At 41.1% G+C, this 26,148-nt stretch overlaps 1 protein-coding gene across 16 annotated transcripts in view; it reads left to right on the top strand.

Moving 5' to 3' along the window:
* Positions 1–26,148, top strand: part of KANK1 (KN motif and ankyrin repeat domains 1) — a 217,994-nt gene that overhangs the window by 149,684 nt on the left and 42,162 nt on the right. For 5 of the 16 annotated variants that reach the window (XM_024996142.2, XM_010807860.4, XM_002689629.7 and 2 more), the window contains one exon: positions 7,094–7,213. In XM_024996142.2, coding sequence (XP_024851910.1) covers positions 7,177–7,213 — 37 coding nt within the window. In that variant the 5' untranslated portion in view covers positions 7,094–7,176. Of the gene's footprint in view, positions 1–7,093; positions 7,214–12,165; positions 13,675–15,594; positions 15,835–15,896; positions 15,996–22,597; positions 22,683–22,938; positions 23,044–26,148 lie in introns of those variants that run through there. The other 11 variants (XM_005209997.5, XM_010807861.4, XM_010807858.4 and 8 more) reach the window with 7 other exon arrangements.

Genomic DNA, 26,148 nt, shown 5'->3' with positions numbered 1-26,148 from the left:
CCACTGTTTCCCCATCTATTTGCCATGAAGTGATGGGACCAGATGCCATGATCTTAGTTTTCTGAATGTTGAACTTTAAGCAACTTTATCACTTTTCTCTTTCACTTTTAGCTCTTCTTCACTTTCTGCCATAAGGGTGGTGTCATCTGCATATCTGAGGTTATTGATATTTCTCCCAGCAGTCTTGATTCCAGCTTGTGCTTCTTCCAGCCCAGCGTTTCTCATGATGTACTCTGCATAGAAGTTAAGTAAACAGGGTGACAATATACAGCCTTGACATTCTCCTTTTCCTGTTTGGAACCAGTCTGTTGTTCCATGTCCAGTTCTAAGTGTTGCTTCCTGACCTGCATACAGATTTCTCAAGAGGCAGGTCAGGTGGTCTGGTGTTCCCATCTCTTTCAGAATTTTCCACAGTTTATTGTGATCCACACAGTCAAGGCTTTGACATAGTCAATAAAGCAGAAATAGATGTTTTTCTGGAACTCCTTTGCTTTTTCAGTGATCCAGTGGATGTTGGCAATTTGATCTCTGGTTCCTCGGCCTTTCCTAAAACCAGCTTGAACATTGGAAGTTCACGGTTCATGTGTTGCTGAAGCCTGGCTTGGAGAATTTTGAGCATTACTTTGCTAGCGTGTGAGATGAGTGCAATTGTGCAGTAGTTTGAGCATTCTTTGGCGTTGCCTTTCTTTGGGATTGGACTGAAAACTGACCTTTTCCAGTCCTGTGGCCACTGCTGAGTTTTCCAAATTTGCTGGCATATTGAGTGCAGCACTTTCACAGCATCCTCTTTTAGGGTTTGAAATAGCTCAACTGGAATTCCATTGCCTTCACTAACTTTGTTCATAGTGATGCTTCCTAAGGCCCACTTGACTTCACATTCCAGGATGTCTGGCTCTAGGTGAGTGATCACATCATCATGATTATCTGGGTTGTGAAGATCTCTTTTGTATGGTTCTTCTGTGTATTCTTGCCACTTCTTCTTAATATCTTCTACTTCTGTCAGGTCCATACCATTTCTGTCCTTTATTGAGCCCATCTCTGCATGAAATAGTCCTTTGGTATCTCTAATTTTCTTGAAGTGATCTCTAGTCTTTCCCATTCTATTGTTTTCCTCTATTTCTTTGCATTGGTCGCTGAGGAAGGCTTTCTTATCTCTCCTTGCTATTCTTTGGAACTCTGCATTCAGATGCTTATATCTTTCCTTTTATCCTTTGTTTTCGCTTCTCTTCTTTTCACAGCTATTTGTAAGCCCACCTCTAACAGCCATTTTGCTTTTTTGCATTCCTTATTCTTGGGGATGATCTTGATTCCTGTCTCCTGTACAGTGTCATGAACCTCCATCCATAGTTCATCAGGTACTCTATCAGATCTAGTCCCTTAAATCTATTTCTCACTTCCACTGTATAATCAGAAGGGATTTGATTCAGGTCATACCTGAATGGTCTAGTGGTTTTCCCCACTTTCTTCAGTTTAAGTCTGAATTTGGCAATAAGGAGTTCATGGTCTGAGCCACAGTCAGCTCCCGGTCTTATTTTTGCCGACTGTATAGAATTTCTCCATCTTCGGCTGCAAAGAATATAATCAGTCTGATTTCGGTGTTGAGCGGTGATGTCCATGTGTAGAGTCTTCTCTTGTGTTGTTGGAAGAGGGTATTTGCTACGACCAGTGCGTTCTCTTGGCAAAACTCTACTAGCCTTTGCCTTGGTTCATTTTGTACCCCAACGCCAATTTTGCCTGTTACTCCAGGTGTTTCTTGACTTCCTACTTTTGCATTCCAGTCCCCAATAATGAAAAGGACATTTTTGGGGGGTATTAGTTCTAAAAGATCTTGTAGGTCTTCATAGAATCGTTCAACTTCAGCTTCTTCATTGTTACCGGTCAGGGCATAGACTTGGATTACCGTGATATTGAATGGTTTGCCTTGGAAACAGAGATCATTCTGTCGTTTTTGAGAGTGTAGCCAAGTACTGCATTTCGGACTCTTTTGTTGACTATGATGGCTACTCCATTTCTTCTAAGGGATTTCTGCCCACAGTAGTTGATATAATGGTCATCTGAGTTAAGTTCCTTCATTCCAGTCCATCTTAGTTCACTGATTCCTAGAATGTCGATGTTAACTCTTGCCATCTCCTATTTGACCACTTCCAATTTGCCTTGATTCATGGACCTGACATTCCAGGTTCCTATGCACTATTGCTCTTTACAGCATCAGACCCTGCTTCTATCACCAGTCACATCCACAGCTGGGTGTTGTTTTTTGCTTTGGCTCCATCCCTTCATTCTTTCTGGAGTTATTTCTCCACTGATCTCCAGTAGCATATTGGGCACCTACCGACCTGGGGAGTTCCTCTTTCAGTATCCTATCTTTTTGCCTTTTCATACTGTTCATGGGGTTCTCAAGGCAAGAATACTGAAGTGGTTTGCCATTCCCTTCTCCAGTGGACCACATTCTCTCAGACCTCTCCACCATGACCCATCCTTCTTGGATGGCCCCACATGACATGGCTTAATCTCATTGAGTTAGACAAGGCTGTGGTCTGTGTGATCAGATTGGCTAGTTGTCTGTGATTGTGGTTTCAGTCTGCCCTCTGATGCCCTCTTTCAGCACTTACCATCTTACTTGGGTTTCTCTTACCTTGGATGTGGGGTATCTCTTCACGGCTTTCCAGCAAAGCCCAGCCACTGCTCCTTACCTTGGACCTGTGGTATCTCCTCGTGGCCGCCACCCCTGACCTTGGACGTGGGGTGGCTCCTCTCAGCTGCTGCTGCTGACCTTGGACATGGGGTAGCTCCTCTCGGCCGCTGCTGCTGACCTCAGACGTGGGGTAGCTCCTGTGCTGCGCCGCCACCAACATAAGATAGTTTATCTTATGTCTCTGAAATGGAAACAAAATGGTGACTGGTTCAGATTCTAGGATGGTGTAGGTCTTTAAAAGCATGTTGAAGTAATTAAAATATGCATATAGTCAATATATTGAAGAGTCTCAGATGGTAACAATGACAACATTAGGATTGTCAAATAGTAAATTGTCATTTTTTGGCCTGTTTTGTCTTTTCCAGATTTTAAGTCAAATTCTTTATATTGCTTCTGTAACTTTATAAATTATAAAACATTATGTTATAAAAGACATTCTAGAATTTGCACATCAAAATGGTTATTTCCCATTTCATAATTGTCATTTTGAGCAGCAAGTTTCTTATTCCAGTTATACTACCTTTATCCTATCCATTTTTTAAAAACTCCTACAGTTCCATTGAGAATCTCCCACCTGTTTTCAGTGGTGGAAAATTTCTTAAGCACTGAATTTTTTGAAATTGTCAAATGGCATTCATGGCAAAGTCTAATGAATCAATATTAATAATCAAGATTGATATCTTGTGGAGTCTGGAAGAGATTATGACCAATAAGTGCTAAAATATACCCTGTGTGTCAGGGTATATTGAGTATACCATGGTATATTGAGGAGGTACCTCCTCAAGCTCTTAAACATTTAATCTGAAAGAATAAAGTTTGAAATGTAATTGCTTTGAAACCAATATTACATAAAATTCTGAAACACAACTTTCTACCTAAAAGGGATTAAAACAAAGCATCCTTGCAGTAAGCATATACATCCCTTAGGTAACTCCTTGAAAGGGACTTTACGCTATGCGTGTGAGTTCTTACTTCTTAGGGCAATCATGCTCTCACTCTTAAGTCACTAATCACAAAGCATGGCATATGAGCTGTAGGTGAATTCCTTAGCTCTAAAATGTAGCTCTTTCATTTACCAGCTATGTGACCTCAGCAAATTCTAAACCTCAGGTTCCTATCTGTAAAATGTAGAGAGAGGATGTTGGTACTTCATAGGATTGTTGTAAGGTTTAATTAATGTAATAACTGTTAAGTTCTTTAAAAGTGCCTTAAAGATAACATTATTTCACCAATTTCAAGATGCACGTTTTAACACTTCTCAAATGAGGATATATCTTACAATTAATGTAATTTTTCGGAGCATTTTATTAGCATTTAATTAGCAACATCTTTTTTTACCAATGGCACTTAATGGTACACTTCAGAGTAGATGACATTTTAGATTTCAGTAACTAATGTAAGCGCTTGATCAGCACTGGTGGTCATCAGCATTGTCATCAGTGTTGTGACCATCACCATCATAATCTTGGTTGTAACCAGGGCATTGGCATTTGATTGGTTGGCAGTACTGGCTTAGAGTGCACAAGTTTCAATTTTGCTTATTTGTTTTCATTGATGTTCTTATAAAACATCAAGTGAGCTCTTTTTCATATCTGTTTCATATTAAACTAATACATCTATGAAGTTAATTCATGCATCGACATTATTTTCGGCACCATACTTGGGGAGCTGTTATTCAATGCAAATCAGTCTCTTTAAATAAACAGGCAAGAAGGCAAATTATTTTCTTTGTGGGTGTATTTTTCTAAATCCCTTCAAAGAAGTGCTTTTTCTTAGCCAGCAAAACCAAGCCACTGTTGTACTAGTTAAGATTTACTGGTTTGCAGTCTTCTCTGACAGAGAAAAGAAGCAGTTTATTGATCTGGAACAGAGAATGGATCACAGCCAAACCTTTCATTGTTTATACAATGCAGTGATATAAGAATCTGCATATCATTAAGAAGACTGAGTCCTCACAGTTTGAAGCCACCTGTCAGGCATGAACAATAACTGGGAAAGATCGATAACACAATATAAAACTTGTTTCTGCACAGATACTGCCAGGATCCACACCCAGTGACAGGAATGTCTTGTTATTTTACCAGTGATATGCCTGTGGTTCCTAATTTGAGGCTTTGTCCTTATTTTGATTTTATTGTTCAGTTTGGGGGAGGGTGGGAGAGACCAGTTTGGATCTGAGATAAAGATCTTCTGCCAGGTGAAAGATGTTCAAGAACACGAGAGGACCTTGGACCGAAGTTCATGAAGCTTGACTCTGAAGATTCTGGGCACATATCCATCCAAACACCTTGACACATACTTCATTCACCCATAACACAAGCAGCATGTTTCTTCTTGCCTTCAGTTTTCCCTCAAGAGTTTAAATGGTGGTATTTATAAGCCACTATGAAGGAAGAATACACACACGCACAAACACACACACAGGACTCGACTGAGACCAGTAGACAGTTTTAGCTATTGTTGGCTTTTAAAAGTATAATTACTTGAATAATTCCAGAAGCTGGGCTTCTTCCTTTTGCCCTCTCATCACCCCACTCCTTCAGTTCTCCCAGTCCCCACCTTATTTTATTAACAAAGCTACATTTGTCAGACATAATGCTCACTCTTTATCCCTAAAGAGTCGGAGCTCTGACTCTCCAAGTTCAGTGCCGTGGACCTGAACCAGGGCCTATTTTCAACAGAATGTCAAGTGATGACCTCATAGTCAGAGAGATTAGAGCTGTCCTGTCCTCTTGGTGAGCTGCCAGATAGAAACTGGGGAGCAACAGGGAGCGAGGAGGCCTCCCAGTGGAAGAGTGAGAATTGAGTCTCTGCGGGCAAGCTGAGCAGTACTCAACTGTAGCTAGAAAAGCCACACAAGGGAGCATGCCTGTCAGAAGCAGCCTGTAGAAGGTCCCTCAGAGTGCACTGAGCTGCAGCTTTGAACTGTAGTGCAGACCCATTCAGACAGTGAAGAAAAGATCCCCAGCTAAGCAGTAAGGAATTCTCACCCTGTGTGATCAAAGGGGTTAGCCGATTCCCCTTTCCTTCTTTTTGTTTACTTATGTTTCTGACCTCTTATAATCTCCATGACCGTGGCTTGATAGTTGCCTTTTGCATAGCACTTTAAAATGCTTTTTTCTTTCTCCAGTTCATTTTAAAGCAAACAAAACCAAGTTGACAGGAAGTATCTAATGTCTTTTTTATAAATAATTACTATTACAAAAGTAATGAAGGAGCTAAAATCATGGGTAATTGCATCACTGAAGGGCAACCACAATGACTGTTTTGGTATATTTATTTCTAATTGTTTTAAAGAGATGTATAAATATGTACATATGTATTTTTAACAAAATAGGTTGTGACAATAGTTTTTTTAATCAACATACTTTGAGTACTTTACTGTATTATTAACAGGTCTTAAATGACATCAATAACTGCATTAGGATACAGGATATATGGATATGTTATTATTTTAGAATTCTCCTGTTTGGAAGAGCTTATGTAGGTCTCTCAGTTACACTTTATCTCTCAGCTTGGAATTCGTTAAGCTCAATTTCTTCAGATTTTGTTGGTCTAGAGTGAGAATTTGGGCACAGTGGAAGAAATGGAATATTCCTGTCTGTACCTTTGTTGCTTTCCTTACCAATATTTTTCAAAAGGTATTTTGCAGAAGCAAAGGTTGGAGCAATGGGCTTTTTTTCTTTTTGTTTTAAATTTTGTGATTGTAATGTTTTGTAGTAATCTCAGTTAACTTTAAAGTAGAAAATCAATATAAAATAAGAAATGTGTTGCCTAACATAAACCCTGATGTTTCGAAACTGCATGTCATGCTAAGTCATTTGAAGTTTATCCAACAGAACAGAGCAGATTTTTTTTTTTTTTTAAGACGAGGACTGCCTGGATCAGATTTATGTTTTAAAAGACTGGATCAGTGAAAAACTTGAGATCTTACAAGAGAATTCACATGAAATTAATCTTTTTTAAAAATGTGAACATTTGGTGCAACAACTGCTTTGAAATTGCAATTGAGAAAATGAAACTGTTGAAGCAAAATTTGGAAAGGAAGATAAGTTTAAAAGCAATAAATAGTTTGTGAAATGATACATATTTATATTTGGAGGACACCTTCCTCAAAAAGTCACATTTCTGGAGAACCTATTTTATCTCCCATAGAAGTATTGTGTTTAGAGACCTGCTTTCAGTCCCTGTCCATGGGTGCATCTGTGGGTGCGTCACTCTAAACATCCAGTGGCCAGATACAGGGCAGTCACCACCTTGCTCCACAGGCTGCCTCTCCCTGCGTTTCTGATTTGCTCTGTCCATAGGCAGTCATCTTTATAAACAGAAAGCTAAGACTTTGCATTTATACATATTTTTAAATGACCCATTTTGATGGGGCCCTCTTTATTGTTTCAGGTTGAATGCATTTGGGAACTTGATGCATAAAATTTGCATGAGTCCTCACTCCTTTCTGGATCTATCATTGGATTCAAGCCAGCATGGCTCACACCACGAAGGTTAACGGCTGTGCCTCAGGTAACTCCATGTTCTGGAGTGTGTGTGTATATGTGTGTGTGCATTAGTGTGTGTCTTTGCTCAGACCAAGTTGCTTCTTTTTAAATAATGGATAAATCATAATAAGTTGCCTGCTGCTAAGTCGCTTCAGTCGTGTCCGACTCTGTGCGACCCTATAGACGGCAGCCCGCCAGGCTCAGCCATCCCTGGGATTCTCCAGGCAAGAACACCGGAGTGGGTTGCCATTTCCTTCTCCAATGCATGAAAGTGAAAGGTGAAAGTGAAGTCGCTCAGTCGTGTCTGACTCTTTGCAACCCCATGGATTGCAGCCAAGCAAGAGTACTGGAGTGGGGTGCCATTGCTTTCTCCGAATAAGTTGCCTAGATAACTAGAATTTCAAAGCAGTTTCTGCCCATTAAAGTTTTTGTTGTTGTTTAATCTCTTGCAGAATCTGCTTTTATCTTTAGAGTTTTTATTTACAAAAATCAGTTAGGTAAATTATTATCTAAGGTAACTCTATTGGAGTGTTAAAAGATACATGTAAAATCCTGAATGCTAATGCAAGAATAATGTATACTTCTCTTGTGCTTCTTTATGAGGGATCAAACAATGAGAGAGGAGCTGAGTCTGAATGCTTAAAACCAGTCCTTAGTATCCATTCCCAGAGAAGGCAGTGGCAACCCACTCCAGTACTCTTGCCTGGAAAATCCCATGGATGGAGGAGCCTGCAGTCCATGGGGTCGCGAAGAGTCAGACACGACTGAGCGACTTCACTTTGACTTTTCACTTTCCTGCATTGGAGAAGGAAATGGCGACCCACTCCAGTGTTGGCGACCCACTCCAGTGTTCTTGCCTGGAGAATCCCAGGGACAGAGGAGCCTAATGGGCCCCGTCTATGGGGTTGCACAGAGTTGGACACGACTGAAGTGACTTAGCAACAGCAGTATCCACTCCCAAGCAGCTTTTGTTTGATTTTGCCCAACAGTGGGGGAGTGGGATAAAAGAAGGGTATATTCATTCTTTAACTTATCCAAAAAGAAATATACAGTAAGCTATAGATATTGTGAATCGTAAAGATTTGTATTCTGATTCTTACTTGATTATCTTAGAAGCCTATATATCTTGCATATCTATAATTTGTATTGTTTATATAAGATTTTGGAGAAATTTGTAGGACAAACACTGAGAAAAGTATGAGACTGTATATGGCAGGAGATGACAACCTCTCCAAAGTGTTACTCCAAGTGCTCATTCTTCATCTAAGTTGTCTGCCAAATAGTGGAACGTGTGAGAGCAGTAATTGTATATGTGGGAATTCTTGTGGAGCACTTGAGTGCAAGGTCCTCGTGCTGCTGTCTCTGTGCACTGGTAATGGAGAGAATGTAGGGTTGGAGTCAGGAGACCCATCTCCTACATTAACCATGAATTATGGGGCAGGACCATTTCTCCATGTGTAAAACATCAATAAGTATGTCAACCTGCAGGGCTAGAACCAATGAGAGCATCAGAAACATGCCTACAAGTGTTGTGTAAGCTGTAAAACATCAGGAGGAGAAGGAGTACACCTCTGAAATGGGCCCACTCACCCACTATGAGACTTTCTGTGTCAGCAACCCCAGCTACAAGCATCTCCTCTAACAAGATGCTACAGCTTGCCCCAGATCAAACCCAAATAAACTCAATTGCTAATTATGGAACAACTGATCTTAATCTGTTCATTCTTCTTCCTGTCCTTTCTGCTACTCGACTTCTCAGGACTTTTATAGATTCTGCTCAGGATTGCTATCAATAATGTGAATGACAATACCTAACATTTAATGAACTCTTAGTGTTACCATGGTACCCAAGATGCTTTGCCTGCATTATTATGCTTAATCATCACTGCAGTCCTGTGAGAGTATGTGTTATCATCACTGCCACCACCACCGCTGCTACCCCTGTGTCATGGCACAGAGAAGCTCAGTAACTTACCTAAGTGAAGAAAGAAAAGTCAGGATTATTGTTTCTCTAGTCAAATATTTGATAAGGGCAGAAATTGAAACACTGAAGTTTCTTGAGAGTTTTGAGTGAGTTTCAGTACCCCTGTGATGCTATCATCTCCTTTCTCTCTCCTGCCCCTAATTGTTTCCACACACTCAGAGGAAGGGGACTTGAAGTTGTTCTTCAAAACCCTCTGGTATCTCTGGCAGAATTCTATATTCAGGGGTTTAGATACTTACCCCAAGTGACCCTAATTCCCTTTCCAACTTGATTTGTCTTGGAGTATCACTTTTCTATGTTCTTAAAGTCTGATGATACAGTTATAACCTTCCTTCCTCACTTGGTAGCCTGCCTAACAGGTCTAAGGACTGAGTCTGAAAGCAAAGAAAAACTCTCTGATTTGTGACTTCTGGGGTGTCAGGGTACGACTTGTTATTGCAGACAGGTACCTGGAACAGAAGGCTGGTGACTGATCTTTCCCATGAGAAAAAAACTACATTATTTGGATAGTTTAGTAGAAGTGTTAAGTATGAAGTAAATATATGTTTTATTCATTTTCAAAAATAAAGGGTAATATTAAATATGATTTCTTAAACTGTACTTCCCCTAAATGTGTTATGCCCCAAAGAGGTCTCCCTTCCTACCCCCTCCCCCTGAAAAATCACTGCTTTGGGCTCCTCAGAACATGAGCAGAAATCCCATGTGACGATGGAGTCAGAACACTGGCAAAAGAAACACTTTTCATGGTCTGAGGAATGTAGCAGATGCAAAATAAGACAACTGAGAAAAGCACAACCTGGTTACACTGTGCCCTTGCTGCAAGACACACCTGAAGACTGATTATCCCATGTTCACGTCCCTGTCTAGAGTTTAAATTGGATAAGGGACCATTCACAAGCCATTTTACACTCTCATTCCCCACTGAGTCCTTCAGTTAGATTGGGTAAAAAGCATTGATTTTTTAAAAATTGAAGTAGGCTTCCCTAGTGACTCAGATGGCAAAGAATCTGCCTGTACTGCAGGAGACCCAGGTTTGATTCCTGGGTTGAGAAGATCCCCTGGAGAAGGGAATGCCAACCCACTCCAATATTCTTGCCTGGGAAATCCCATGGACACAGGAGCCTGGTGGGCTAAGGTCCATGGGGTTGCACAGAGTCAGACATGACCGAGCAACTAACACATAGTTTATTTACAATGTTAATTTCTGGTACAGCAAAGTGATTCAGTTATGCCTATATGTACATTCTTTTTTTATATTCTTTTCCATTATGATTTATCATAGGATATTAACTATAATTCCCTGTGCTATACAGCAGGACCTTGTGTATCTAGTCTATATATAATAATTTGCATCTACTTGTGCCAAACTCCCACTCCATCCCCCAACCCCCTCCCCCTTATAAGAGTGGTTAATTAATACTGTAACTTGTAAAATGTATTACTGTACATTTCAGACATAAAAAATTAATGTAAAGGTTATATAACAGGCACTCATGTACATACCATCTAAGCCTAAGAAATAAACTTTACCAGTACATGGCATGTATTGAGCACTTAAAATGTGCCAAACATTGTTCTGAGCCCTGGGGATAGAGCAGGGAACAAAATATGCAGAAACCCTGCCTTTAGGAATCTTACATTCTAGTGGAAGTTGAAGTCTCCTTGGGAACAGAGTATCCAGATAAAAGAGAGTCATTCCTACACTATTAAAGAACCCTTTGTTTATCTGAAATTCAGATTTAAGTGGGTGTCCTCTTATTTGCTAAACCTGGCAAACTTACTTGTAAAGCCCTTCCAGATTTCATCTTCCTTCTTACCGCCCACCCCCTCATTATCAATTGTTTGTCATAATTTTATGTCTTTTTCACCAGATCCTTCATCCTACTTCTGTTGATTGGTCCAGTTTTGTTTTCATTAATTTAAAGTATTTTATTATGGTATTACTAAGAGTACACTAATGTCATTTGTTAATGTAATGAGGTATGAACATCATAAATTGCTCATGACTAACTGTTCTCTTTTTTTATAGCCAAGTAGGAAGTAAATGGGAGTCATTGGTTAGAAAAATTGGTGTATTTCTGCAGAATTTAGGGATAGGGACAGTCTGCTTTTTCCCAAGTTTTCCCATCGTGTTGTAAACAGTGTACTGATTGATGCCTCTGTAAACACTAATTAATGTTGTGAAACTTTAATTAGAGTTTAGAGTCTCTTTAGAAGCCAAATAACAAGTGGCTCATTTGTCAGATAAAGATAATAATACTCGTCCTACCTTCTTTACAGGATTGTTAAGAAGAAAAAATAAAACAATAACCGTCAAAACACTTTTTAAGATGTAAAGTGCTGGTCAGAAGTCAGGAGAAATCACCATCCTCCTTGTCCTGCTATCTCTGTCATGATCTAATAAACACCTGCTTAGGTGCCATGCGCCAGGCTCTGTCAGATGCTGGGATGTTGGGGAAAGAACTGAATTATTGTCTTGTGTCTGACAGTTAAATGAAATAGGTATATGAGCCTTAGTGAATGACTTTTTATGCTTGCCATCACCATTTGTATTTTTTCTAATACTTGCCTTTGCTAGTCTATTATAGTTTCTCCCCTCTTGGTATTCTCTTTCACAGCCTAGACATATGTATATTTTCCCAGACAGATACATATTTACTCATTCAATATACTTACTGAACTGCATTAACCATTTGGTTGTCATTTTAAATTAAATAACTTTCATAAAAATATTTAATTTAAAATGTTTAAATAACTTTCATAAAATCTTGTTACCTCATCAGTTATTTGGCTCCAAGTTTTGTCTCCATGCTGATGTTAAATGAAGTACAAAGGCCACAGATAAGACCTGGTCAATCAGAGAGAGTCAAAGTCTCGTGGCAAAGAAGGCAGACGGCTGTGGTGCAGTGCAGCCTACTCTCCGTTGTGTAAATATTTTTTCTGGGCAGGAGCATTTCTCAAACAGAACTCTGAGCCCACTGCGATGAACCTGACAGCAGAGATATGAATGCTGTTTGTCAAGAACAAGACCGATTTGCACTGACTGGTCTGGCTGGAGGGGCCCTGGTGTTTCTGAGACCGTCTGTAAAGAATGTCGCAGAGCATGGCAGAGGTGGTGTGTTTGTGGTGGTGAGTCAGGCCTGACCTCTGTGTTTGTATTATACCAAAGACAGAGGGTGAGCTGAAGAGAAACTGGGGCTGCTTTAATTTGTGGGTACCCTTCTTGACCTTCCGGGGTCTCCTGATGTAATCTGCAAGAGGATTAAATGCATTTTCCCTTAAGTGGTATGTTCAGTGGTTATCAGAAGAGCTGAGAGGGTAACAGAATTGCCCAACATAAAAACATATGTAAGAGCTAGCCAGGATTTTGATCTCTTCTGTTCAATCTCCCTTTTATGTTCAGATGGCAAAACATAGCTTGCCCCCATGGCTAACCCAGAAACTGAAAGTAGAGAGTCATTTTTCTTTGTTTGAGGCATTCTGTTGACATTAAAAATCAGAAGTGTAGTATCTATGAAGATCTAATTAAACAGATCAATGGGAAAGTATATATTTCAGAAAACTACATAAAACCCAAAAGTAGAATGATTATAAATAACATGTCTGTCCTGACAGGGGTCATTTTTTTTCCTTAGTGTGATTGTTCTATAGAGCCAAATGAACAAGTGTATTCTAATACTATATATATATATATATAATATTCGTATATTTAGTACCTCATGCAGTTTCACCCTTTATTTGATGTGTTTAATAACTGGATTTAATTAGATTATCATTTCGACTTCAAATGAAACTGTTAGTTGTTAGTTAACTGAAGGCTAATTCCACACTGAATTTCTAAGTGAAATAATTTATTTTCTTATACTGATGGCGTTTGGGAAGATAGTAATTTTTTTAAGTAAGAAGTATTTACATTTGAATTTTGTAAGTGTTAAAATGCCAAGACCACCTACAAACACAGACCCTGGGTTTTAGAGTCTTGTTTGTCTGGTTAATCAGAACCCCAGAATTCATCCCGCCCCAAAGAGGCTCTGAAGAGTCCCTCCTTTGTCAGGGCTTGCCTGTTTTATAAACTTTCAAGGCTTTGGTCTTAAGCTGTAGCCAGTTTTACCTCATAAGATTTTTGCTTTAAACCGTGAGCGAGTCATAATGGGTTAAGCATCAGATTTCAGACAGGCGATTAGCTCTCCAGCTAAGCCAAGGAAGGATGACTTATCTCCCAGCAAGTACCAGCCTACTTGGGTGTAGGAAGAGTAGAATTCGGGCTCCTGCTAGTCCTAGGTCTTGAGCAAAGGTACCCTTCCGTTGTCGATTTCTGCCCAGGTGCTCCATGGGTGCCAGCAAGAAAGAAAAAAGCACAAAATCCCAACAGGGAGTTTTCGCTATTAAGAACTTGAGCTCTTGCTATCTTTTGGAGATTGCATAGGGAGGCACAGGATTACAACAGCCCTTCTACAGGGATTTGAATATTCTGTGCCCTCCTCACCTGCCAGCTTCTCATCGTGAGTATCAGCATTTGTTTCTGATTATACACTTCCCCTCTTTCTGGAAGAACTTTGAGTGGGCTAGTTGAGCCCTCCTTCTTCCTGTGTCCGGGATAATTCTTGTTCATCTTCTTTGTGTAATTTCTAAGAAAGGTTTGAATGCGTTTGGAGGGAAATGAGTGACTAAAGCTCACTTTCTGCTTTGGAGACCTTTTCTGTCAAAGGCTGTTTAATTTTATCTGGCATGAAAAATAATTAGTGGTGTTCTCACATTCACAGAAATAATGCATTCTTGCTCTTTTCTGGCAGTGTATTTTAAAATGGCATTGAGTGGACTTCTCTAATAAAAACCTCAAAGAAGATCCAACCGGCAAATGAGCCTTGATACAATTCATTCAAACAGTTGTAGAAGTTCTGAGTCCAAAAAAAGTGATGATTCTGTTTTTCCTGTCTTGGCTGCCCTGTTAGATATTTTTGGAGTGTGCTATAACTGATTTACTCATTTCCATATGCTTTAGGAAAAGTATGTTCATGTTTTAGAGGATAAGTCTGGTTCTGCTTTTGGGTTGCAGTTCTTTATTAAGGCTGAAAACAAGAGAAGTGTTTGAAATATGCAGCCCATTTGTATATATAGCATCAGTGATCTCATCTGGCCATTCTATATGGACGAGTGATCTCACAGCTTAAAAATAAGTATGTAGCTGTTTTGAGGATCTTTTAAAATAGAGACCAGATTTCTAATCCTAGTAGTTCTTGGAGAAAGCCATGGTTAAAAATGAAGATTAAATAATATTCTATAATATTAGAAGGCTTTTCTAACCAACAGGATGAAAAGCAGAACTATAGACATGAGGAAGAACTGGGCCAAGAAACAAATTGTTGGATTCATGGGATTTGTTCTTATTCTGAAAGTTAAATCTTTGTACTCTTACACTGTCTTGTTTGTGACAAGCCAGATTTGAGTAGTTTGTGACATTTCTATCAGCTGGATAAGAGGTTGTGGACATGACTACATTTCATCATATAAACCTTTATTTAGAGGAGCTGATGCTAGAGTAATGGTTTATGAAAGCAGTTTTATTATTTATAGCTCTTTTTATTAGTCACAAGTCCTAAATTTATTTCAGTTCCTTTTTTGTGGTTTTATCTGAGGGAATAGTTCTCTCTCCAAGGGATCCTATGCATTTTGGACATGATCTCTGTTAGATAAAATCAAGTGCTAGTCATGGGATTTTCTGAATTTAGTCTCACAATATTTGGTTTAGTTGATAAGTTCCATCAACTTTGCAAATAACTTTGTGAAAACATTGATTCAGCTTGTACTGCCAAAGTTCCTGAGTCCCCTTTTTCTTGCATCAACATGTTAGCTGAAGGCATTTCAAGTGTTCTATACAGCAGGCACATTTAAGAGTCTCCTGAAAGAAAAGGGGAGAATATTCCTAGATTAGAAATATAAGTGAGTGACAGAGGGGATATTTCTAATAATTCATAAGCCCAGCTGCTTAATATCTTTAAAGCCTTAGTCACACACATCAGTTCTTACAGTCTTCTAACTAAAACATAAAAAGTCCCCTCTCCCTCTGCTCTCTGTCCTCCTCATCAGTGTCCTCCTCATCTTTGTGGATAGTCAGAGAGAGTATCCACCAAGAAACTTTCCTTTTCCCTAGCATTTCAGACTGATTGACCAGGATGCTTCATTCAAATCAGGACCACCCCCTGGAAATGTTTTTTGAGGCGGCCCATTTGGTATGTTCCCTCCCACTGTGAAACAAAGACTGATTTGTCTTCCCGTGACCCGGAGGCGCAGGTTGAAGTACCTACTGGCTTCATGCAGCATGTCCCCTAGCCAGTACTCCGCCTCTTCAGGTGGTGAGTCAGCCGGATGATACACTGATTTTTATAGCACGGCAGGGTGGAGACCTGGAAGTCCATAGACCAGTCAGGGAGGAGGGAATGGTTCTCATGTCAAACCATTCCAACAATGCAGCTTACAGGAAAAGATTGCAAAATTCTGAAGCCCTGTGCCACCAGATTTTTCCATTAGCACCACACTTTACACAGCTTTCAGCTCTGGCACAGAGACAGCTGTTTGGCAGTGTGAGGGGAAACGGTCATATCCCATCATTAGCTCTGTGGTCGGTTACCTGTCATCCTGTCCTGTAAGGAATCCCAGTAATTGTGAGTATCGCCTTCTACGTGCTGATATAACGAGCTGCGGATTCTCTGAAGGTGGTGCTCCGACATTAATTTGGGCACTAGAAAACAGCCTCTGGAACTTACACCACCCCAGGATACTGATTTTAAACGAAGAAATCCAAGACAGAAAAGTTTCCAGAAAGGTAAAGGGGGCTTAGATCTGGAGGCTTTTCCTCTAGGGTATTATCCTTTGGTTTTCTATCCTCTATACATTTTGATGATGAAAAGGTAGGCTTTCCAAATCATGGTCAATTGAAATGAACATGGTATGGTTTGGGAATTACTGGAAAGAATGATACAAAGCTCAGTAGAAATAATTCAGTTCAGTCAGTTCATTCATTCAGTAGCTCACTTTTGTATGACTATACAGAAATACACTTGGCAGAGGGCACCTGTTTCCCTTCTTTGGTAAGGACCAACACTGGGGTTCTGTGAAAGTTGGTCTGTCTTTGGCCTTATTCTCACTACTTTGTGATTTTGTTTTATTAAGGATAGCTGACAAGATTAAGGATCTTTGAGCTTTCTAATACTTTTGTTATTTTTTCTGTCTCTCCAAACATTTTAGCTTTCAGTAACTTTAATATCTGTTTTCTGCTCTGCACTCAGAGCCTTTGTGTTTGGCCTTATTTTGACAAAGTGAAAGAAAGTGAAGTTGCTCAGTCATTCCCCACTCTTTGCCACCCCATGGATAGTAGCCTGCAGCAAGTTCCTCCGTCCATGGGATTTTCAAGGCAAGGGTACTGTAGTGGGTTGCCTTTCCTTCTCCAGGTAATCTTCCCAACCCAGGGATCGAACCCAGGTCTCTCACATTGTAGACAGATGCTTTACCATCTGAGCCACCAGGGAAGTCCTATTTTGATAAGTCATAGTCTGTTTCTGTTTCTTCAGTCATGGTGCCTGCAGAAATCACGGTTGGCCTTCCCAGGCCTCTCTGACTCCAGGTAGTAAGAGAATAGCTCCGTCCAAAGTCATGTGAAAGAAGCAGAGGCTTTTCTGCCATCCCAGCTGCTACCTACCCTGTTCCCCTCTTAGTGGAGTTGCCCAAAGCACTGTTCTTTTGACCTGGCTGTCTTTCTCATATTTGTTCATATGAACCCTTCTTATGCTTCAAGTCCTGCTTTCTGTCTCACCTCTTTCAGTAAGTGTCCTCAGATACTCCCAATGTGAATTCACCCCTTCCTCTTCTTTATTTCTGGAGAGCTTTGTATCCTGTTAAATAGTCGCCATCACTCTCTTTTATGTAAGAGTTGTGGTTGTGTCTCACTCATCTGTACCTTTGAGGTCTTAAGAGGCAGGATTCATGTCATCTTCATCTTGGTATGATGGTATGCCCATCGTGTCTTGCATTATACCCAAAATAGCCAATGTTCAACCAACAAAGGTTTACAGCCCACCTCCATGGTGCTGCCTTAACACTGGGCAGCTAATAGTAAGATACAGGCACAGTGCCTGCTTAGGAATCTGTGAGGTGAAGTTGAGCCCTGCGAGTTGCCATTCTTAAATTGTCATATGCTGGGCAGTCTTCTCCCAGCTTGTTCACCTGGGTAGTTCCCTGTCATGAACACGTGGCTTTCACTGTGTCACACATACTCACTTGCATTCTTCCTCCCCATACCTCACATCTAAGTGAGAGTTAATAGTGTCTTCATTTTCTTCATCGTGTCCCCTAAGGTAGGCTTAAAATGGTATTGTCTGTTAAATGCCTTGGGTTCAGGTATGACGTGGTCATCCAGAGAGGAATATTGTCAGAGGCTGTTTGGGAAGCTTTTTCTAGCTCCTTTGACCTCTCTGTTTCTTTCTCTGTTAACAATCCAACCAGAGTGAGGAGGGGCTCCAATCAATTCCTTTTGCTTATTAGCTGCTCCGGTTTGGTGGACTGGTTGAAACTGGATGAGAACCTGAGCTGGTAACCTCTAAGGTGGGAGTATGGCCATTGGTCTACCTTCTTTCTCACCCGCAGCTTTTTGGAAAAGGTCTCTGCAGATCTATCACCTCTTTTAGATGGACGGAAATAAACTGTCCTTGGTGCTTCATCATTTTACAGCCTTTATAGTCTCTGTGGCAATTTCATTTAAAGTTTTAAATCTTTTAGTTTCAAGCCCCAGTTCACTATGTCATTTGGCTTTTTAAAATGTTGATTTCAAACCTTGGAAGAAAATATATTGTGAGAAAGTCTCTAGTTTAAATTTGATGAAATTAATAATCATGAGGCAACCCAGACCATAAAGAAAGCCTAACATGTAGAAATTCAGTGTGACTCCAGATTTAAGCCTTAAATATGTTTGGGGAAATGCACTTTGTTAGGTCAGGTTTAACAAAGACAAGATCCTTTTTTGGTCTTTTAGATTAGGCCCATCATACATAGCATCCTCTTCCTAATTTCACTTTCCCAACTGGAATCACACACCTCCGCTGGGGCACACCCTTTTCATGTTGATTGTGGCCTCTCCTTGGAAAATCTCCCTGATAATAAGTTTTAAATGCAGATCCTTCTAATCCAGGCAGCTAAAGGAGGAGTCCTCTTCCAACACCCAATGCTGTCCACACCTATGATGAGAAAGAGCTGTAAGTCCTTGCTAGACCTGTCCTAACCTTGTAATCCCCTTCAGGTCCTGTCAGCCCCCTCGGGCTAAGATGGAGGTGGGTGGAGAAGGAGCCTTGGTGATGAGGAAAGGAACTGCATACACTTTCTCAGTCATTGCAGTGCTCTTAGACACCCAGGTTTTAGTGTCACATCCCTTCACCAGTCTGGCAGGAAAGGATTACACAGCATAACAAGGTATTTGAATTCTTTAGGGGTTGAGGGGAAGTCTCAAATATAGCAGAAATAATGCAGGCCCTCCACGAGCATGATAGCAGAGCACTTTGCTATCAACCTGTCTCTTTTTAGGATAAAGACTTATAGGTCTTTTTGCACATTAAGATTACCTGTGAGAGAAATGGCAGTAGGGATCCTAGGCTCTTGTTTTGGTTGTTGTCTTTGTATTCAATGTGTTTCAACAAGGACTCTAGCAATTTCAAATGAGAGGGGGAAAACAGTTGGCCACCTGGAAAATGGGAAAAGGAAAGGGACAGAAACAGGATGAGATTGGATCCCAAATGGATATGGTGAAGTCCTTGCTTGGTATTAAACTGAGGCTTGGGAGTGCATTCTATTTGACAAACCCAAGGTCTTGTTTTAATTTGAATTAATGGCCAAGATTTTTACATTAAATAATTTCATATAAAAATTCCAGTTTCTTCAACTCTTGAAACGTCTTTCTGGATCACAAGTGTATACTTCCACAGGGCCATAGTCAACTGGAGAAGACACTTGCCTTCTAGTCTCTCCCAAACCCCTCCAAACTCCATCCTTTCCATTGTTAACCTGGATGCTAAAGGTTTTTGAACTTGTGATCTGACCCTGAGGCTACTTGAATTACTTAAGGGGCTGCCCCCATTTTGGCTGTCGGCTTCCTTTAAGTCAAGATGAAGGACACACTTAAGAGCTACAAAGTTCACAGCTGAGGTTCTCATCCCTGGCCGTGGCATAGACTCCTCTGTGAAGCTTCTAAACTGCTAATCCCCCTGGCCCCACCCTGGGGATTCTGATTCATTGGGGTGGAGATGGGGGGACAACTCAGCATTTTTGGAAACAGCCCCAGGTGCTTTGACTGTGCAGCAGGGTGGCGAACTTGAGGCATGGTGGGTGTCCGCTCTGACAGCTTCCAGCCTTGGCACTTCCCCTTGATTGGCAGAGCTGATGTTAGCATTGTCGCCCCCCTGGCCCAGAGTCTTACTTCAGCTGTGAAATGAGGGCATGGGCTCAGAGTCCTTGACATTATCATACAGTTCTTTAAAAGGAAACAAACACTTCAAGTGTGGCTCCTCTGGAAGGAATCACATTGAGCAAATGGGCCCTCGGCACCTGCAGTGCCGGGGGCACAACACTGGTTGAATGAAGAAGACAGGGGCTCCCATAAGTTTGTAGGGATGTCAGATGTGTGCACGAATCATATAGAGGAGAAAGCACGCTTCACTGAAAGCCTGGATGGAAGAGGTGACCCCACATTAGGATAAGGGACAGCTTCCAACAGAACTGATACTTTATTTAGTTGGTCTTTGCAAACTGGGAGAATTTTTGTCTGCAAAAATTGAGAAGCAGGTGGTGACACACCAGAAGAGGAAGGAACAAGCAAAAGTGTAGAAGTAGCATGTTCTTTCTCTTCCCCACCCTTCGGAAATGTCAGCTCCCTACCCCCCAACACACTATTCTTTGCCCTCTCAGGGCTACAGGGAAGAGTGCATCGCTGTCCAGTACTGTGTCATATTAATGTATCAGTGGAACAGCAGCATGGATGACATAAGCTTCCTCATAGGGTTGTCTTGAAGATGAGATGAGTTCATAAATGTACCAAGCCTTTGGAACAGTGCTGTACAGTGGGGAAGGATGCGTGTAAGGAGGGCTTTATGAAACTGACGATTCACACGCATTTGTGCTTTGTCTTTGAGACTCAAAGGGTTAAGAAGTTGGTAACAAGGAGAAAAGGAACACACTAGGGGAGGAAGGTGAATTCAGGCTGTGTCAGGAAATACGCACCTTAAGTTGTCCAAAATGTAATCCAATGTTACTACTCAGTAGTTCATTTAGCTTTGGTTTTATCTCTAGACTAGGGGTCAGGCTCTCTGGGAAGAAGAGTCTTGATGCAGTTAGCCTATTACATAAGCATCAGAAGTACTGTGGGTACAGATATGCTTGGCTACCATCCTGCACCACCATCCAGGGAGAAGGACCACTGGGACACTGCCCGCCAGCATGGTGTCACAGAAACCTTTGTCTGCAGCCCATTTCCCTTCTCACAGGGAGTCACTTTTGCTGGCTACTGCCCAACTATCAGAGGAAAAACCCTGAGTACATCTTCATCCTCCCAGATCACATTCGGTGGCTTCTTTTGTATATAAATTAAGGGAGAGTAGAGACAGACAGGTGTGTCTTTCTCCCGACAGTGGGAACCTTTACGACTGATGCTTTTCAGGCAGAAGGAGCTCCTATTTTTAATTCTTCTCGCATCCCAACCTGTGTCATCCTTGATAAAGTGAAAGTGAAGTTGCTCAGTCATCTCTGACTCTTTGCAACCCCATGGACTATAGCCCACCAGGCTCCTCCATCCATGGAATTATCTAGGCAAGAGTACTGGAGTAGGTTGCCATTTCCTTCTCCGGGGATCTTCCCGACCCAGGAATCGAACCCCCGTCTCCTGCATTGTGGGCAGATGCTTTACCATCTGAGCCACCACCCAAATTGTCCTTGATAAAGGACTAGACGTTTATTTGCATACAGTGACTTTTTCTGTTAGACCTTGGCTTCATAGAAGCACACAGACAAAATAATTATATTCAACTGCTTTCCAGAATAAGCTCTGTTCTTACCAGAACACAATATTTATAAAATAAAAATTTAGCCGAATTTTTTTCCTTCCGGGAAAGGAATACTGCATTCAGATGCTTTTGTCTTCCTCAGTTTAATTCTTAAGAACAAGTCTTTTGATATTAATACTTAGTTTGGAATATATAATGTAACTAAATAATAACAAAATTTTTTCAGAAGCACAGAGGAGAAATTTTCTCTTCTAAATGATAAAATAAGCCTAAGGAAATTTTAGGATGATGAATGTTTTCTAAAACTGAATTGTGGAGATGGGTAAATAACTGTATATATTAACTAAAACTCATCAAAAACTGTACACTTAAAATGGGTGAATTTTATGGTATGTAAATACCTCAATAAATTATAAAGTCCAGAAACAAGGGGGAAATTAGTCTAAATGTAGGTGGTGTTGGATAAAATAATTTGGAATTTTTTTGATCCTCTATTTCAAAGTATCTGGCACTTGAAACTTTGTTCTTTATTAGTTTGTTATTTCTCTTTGAATCAGTTTATTTGGTGTAAAACAAGCCCAGATGAGTCCCACGTCATCTTAAAAAGTTTGATCTTTGTAGCTTCACACAGGAAAATGTCTGTTTCAAAAAGTGTACCAGGTGGAGCAGAGGGTGGAGTAAGGTGTTAAGTGGAGTGCGGTGAGATGTGTGCCAGCACTAAGGTGAACCAGTTAGACACTGCAGATCCAGGGGATTCTTGTAAAACTGCCTCTCTCCTCATAGCTGTCCTCTGTTTTGAATTCTTTAAAATGGGCCCTTTAGAGTCCTCCTTAATCTTTGTTAATCTCCATTTTACTGTTTAGAACTGGCTTTGCTTGTTTGCCCTGTAGAGTTCAGTCAATCTTATTCCACTAGAATCAGTCACATTTACCCAGTGTACTTAGGCACACAGGTGAAGAACAGATTTAAAAGGACTTTTTCTCTCTCTTTTTTTAGGTGATGAATTTAAACCATTAGAGGGACAGATGATTCTTACTAGATTTTTAAAACAGAAACAAAACATCACTTAAAAACATTATCCCCCTAAAACAGAATGCACTTGTTCGGAAACTAATTCTGTGTCTTTGAAAGTCATATGATCCAGTTGGGATAAAATTTTTAAGGAACTATGAAGAAGAAAAAAAAAAAGGTTTGGGTCTGTGGTTTACCAATGTGAGTGTTTTTAGCCTTCAAATTGCATGTTGCAATAAATAAGAATGAATCAAGAAAAGGAATCACTCGCTTCCAGCTGATCCTGGGTTCAGCATAGCACTGAATCATTTCCTCCATAGTCCAGCCCTGCGCCCTGGCTCAGGTCGTGACTGGGAGCTTTTCTCAGCCCTGGCTGGTTTAGAGGAGGAGGGACCAAGTCAGCAGGAAGAATGAGGAAACATTTGCTGCCTTTCTGTCTGTGTTCTTCCAAGAGTTAGCAGGTATTACAGCTGCATTTCTAGGGCAGCATTTCATGTGTCTGAGGAATATGAGCATAGTTTGTTTGAAAAACTGGAAGGAGCCTGGGAGAGACCTGTCTTCACCTCTGTGTTGCTGAGACCCTTGTAGTGGTTCTGTTCGTCGGTAGTTTTTGCTGTCTCACTGAGGCCGAGAGTCCTGGAATTAAACCCCATGGCCAGCAGGCTGTTAGTCAGGAAATTCCAAATGGGTATAAATAAATGCTCTGCGGCAGCTCCTGGGCTCTTTGCCTGCTAACGTGTGCAGGCCCTATAACGCTGAGGGAAGTGGGCCCAAGACTTGGCTTCCTGCTGGCTGAAAATCAGTTATTTTGTTTCTGGGTGGGTAAGTAAGAAAATCCCCAAAAAATAAAAACAGAGGAGAGTGTGACGTGTGGGTGGGGGTTGGTGAAATATAAACTCAAGCTCTGTATGTTATGAAAAATATTTGCTTTTCTTACAGACTGGAAAGAATAACTCAGTCCTGGATTTTTGGTTCAGTGACAGTTTCAGCTTTAGCCATGGCTCTAACATAAAGATGTCATTGTCATGGGAATGAGAGGTTGCATGTATATATATGCTAAGGTTTGAGTTCTTGGCTTGCTTAACTCCCAGAGTTTCCTTTCTTGTTGGTAACTCCATTTTTGGTCATTTGTTTTCAGCTGTTTTTCTAATGAGCTGCTCAGTGTGCCTTGAAGTTGGTTTCTTTTTCTTATGTAAACATGGTAAAACAAAATAAGGGCTAGCCTCTCCCACCTCGCCAAAAGGCATAATGTTTTGTTAGAAAAGCCTTTCTGTCCCAAAGTTCCCTAGCTTTGGGAACCTAGTGCTGCTTCTCTGCTTTTCACAGAATTATCCTCTGAACTGGCACATTTCCTATGTACGCTTAGAGCAGTGTGTTATTTTTGAAGAAAGTTTGGAAAACAGCATTTAGTCCCCAAGCTAGTTCCCTTCTGTGCATGCGTGATAAATTTAGGCTCTAGTTCAGCAGTTCAGTCTTCAAACCAGATGGTGGACATGAGAAGACAGCACTGCTGAGGCTGTGAGAACAAGCCGTAAAGAGCCCAGGCATCTCAACTATTAGGAGACAGATTCTGGGTAGAGCTGCTGCATCTTCCATTTGGCACTGAGCACTGGAGAAGAGGGCCATTGTGTGACCCTCATGGCCTCTGTAATGTCACACGCCTCCTTGCTGCAATGTGTCCTCCATTTTCAGGAACTGTGACCCTTTCCATTTTCTTTCCTCTCACTGCTCACCTGCAGCCTGGCTTCGAAACTCCTAAGACCTACCCAGGGTGGGACTGATGATACAGCAAAAGGAAGCTGCCTTTGGGGATTGTTAGGTTGTGTTAGCTGTTACCTTGAAGCTGGAAAGTGCTGCAAATGGAGGGGGCTCTAGAGAGCAAGGCCCCTGGCTCCATCTGCCTGAGTTCATCTGGCCTGACAGCTGCTTCAGTTAATTCCTTTCTTCACTTGATCACTTAGCAGGTGATGTTATGGAACTTTGTGTGAAGTATAGTGAGAGGGTCGTGGTCTGGACGCAACCTTTGGAAATCATTGAGTTACACCAACATTCTCATTTTATACATACAGACCTTGTTGCTGCAAGTGTGATTCCAGACCCTTGCTGCCCATTGCTGGTCTGTGAACTCAGAAGTATTTATAGCTCCTGTACTTGTTTTATGAAAAAATCATACCATCTCCCCAATCTGGACAACTGCATGGAAGTGCATTCAGTGGTTCTACAATGCACATCTGTGCATAGTATGTTAAAAAATGTTCTGCTCTTATGACCTAACTAGAGAGAGATTAGGATAGTTCATAAAGATCAGTGCTTACCTTTGTCCTCTTATTGTGTTGTTGTTGTTGTTCAGTTGTGTCCAACTGTTTGCCACCCCATGGACTGCAGCATGCCAGGCTTCCCTGTCCTTCACCGTCTCCCTGAGTTTGCTCCAACTCATGTTCATTGAGTCAGTCATGCCATCCAACCATCTTGTCCTCTGTTGTCCCCTGCTTCTCCTGCCCTCATTCTTTCCCAGCATCAGGGTCTTTTTCAGTGAGTAGGCTCTTCTCATCAGGTACCCAAAGTATTAGAGATCAGCTTCAGCATCAGTCCTTCCAATGAATATTCAGGGTTGATTTTCTTTAGGGTTAACTGGTTTGATATTGTAAGAAGAAAATATTTCCTCTTGGTTATAATATATTTTTAAAGGTTGGAGAAGTCTGTCTGCTTTTGCTTTTGTTTTATATTACCTCCTCCCTATGTATAATTGATACTGGAGTAGGGCTCTCTCTGTACCTCACCAGCATCCACACTCCACTCACCCTGAGCCCTGGTGTGCACACACAGACACATGCACCTCCACTGCAGGGCCCAGCCAGCATCTCCTTCAGCCAGAAGAAACCAGGTAGACCTCAAGATTTTAGCAGACTCATTTATTTGATTTTGAAAAATATCACAGACACCTCAAACCCTAGCTCCATGGGCAGGGAGGAAAAAAGCAGGGTGGAAGAGAGGAGTTCTGGACTAGTATGCCAGGAGTGTATGCTTCACCAAACACTGGAGGGTGATCCAATAATAGTAAATAATAATAGACCACAGACCTAGCTCTGAGTGCTCCACAATAACACTGTGAAGCAGGTCTATTATTTTCCCAGTTATATAGTTGGAGTAGAATCTAACTTGCCAACAGAAAGTGGCAGCGCCAGGTTTCAAACCCAGGCGCTCTGGTCCCAGAGTATCTGATTTTAATCACTACAGCTCTTCCTCCCAGACTTAACTAAATGGTACATGCCTAGGCATGAGGCTTTTCATTTCAGCAAATACTGAGCATGCTATGTGCCAAGCACTGTGCTAGGCCTTGAGGGATAGAAAAATAAGTATTAATTGGTTTCTGTCCCCCAGCACACCTGCAGTCTGGTGGGGTAAGACAGTCATGTGCCTGGTACTCATAGCACAGGTCAGTATGTTAACAAAGTGTTCCAGGAGGATGGAGGGGAGAAGGTGACCATTTCTTCCCAGGACAGAGCAATTAGGAATAAGAGAAGACTCTACAAATGATGGGAAATTTTGGGTTGGGCCCCAGTTGTGATCAGTGGAAGAGGCTGGGGAAGGGCATGCTCAGAAGAGGGAACAGAGTGAACGAAGGCAGAGAGGCTTGAAAGTGCCTTGGTATGTTGAGGTTCTGGGAGGAAGGGGGGTTGGGGACTGGGAAGTGCTGGATTGGGCCAAATTATTGAAGACTTTTAATGCGACAGAAATGAACTTTGGAACTTTATTTTCTGTAATGGGGCTCTTGGCAACCAATCTGCAAGATTAATATTTGAGAAGTCTCTGCAAGTTTCCAGGGATACCTCAAACAAATGTAAAATTCCTCAAAGAATATGTAATATAGGAGCATGGAGACATTAGTCTTGATAAAAAACAGATTGCTCTGTTTGCATATGAGCA

The sequence above is a fragment of the Bos taurus genome, chromosome 8, assembly GCF_002263795.3.
Source record: "Bos taurus isolate L1 Dominette 01449 registration number 42190680 breed Hereford chromosome 8, ARS-UCD2.0, whole genome shotgun sequence".
Classification (NCBI taxonomy): domain Eukaryota; kingdom Metazoa; phylum Chordata; class Mammalia; order Artiodactyla; family Bovidae; genus Bos; species Bos taurus.
This window is presented reverse-complemented; position numbering and strand designations above follow the sequence as displayed.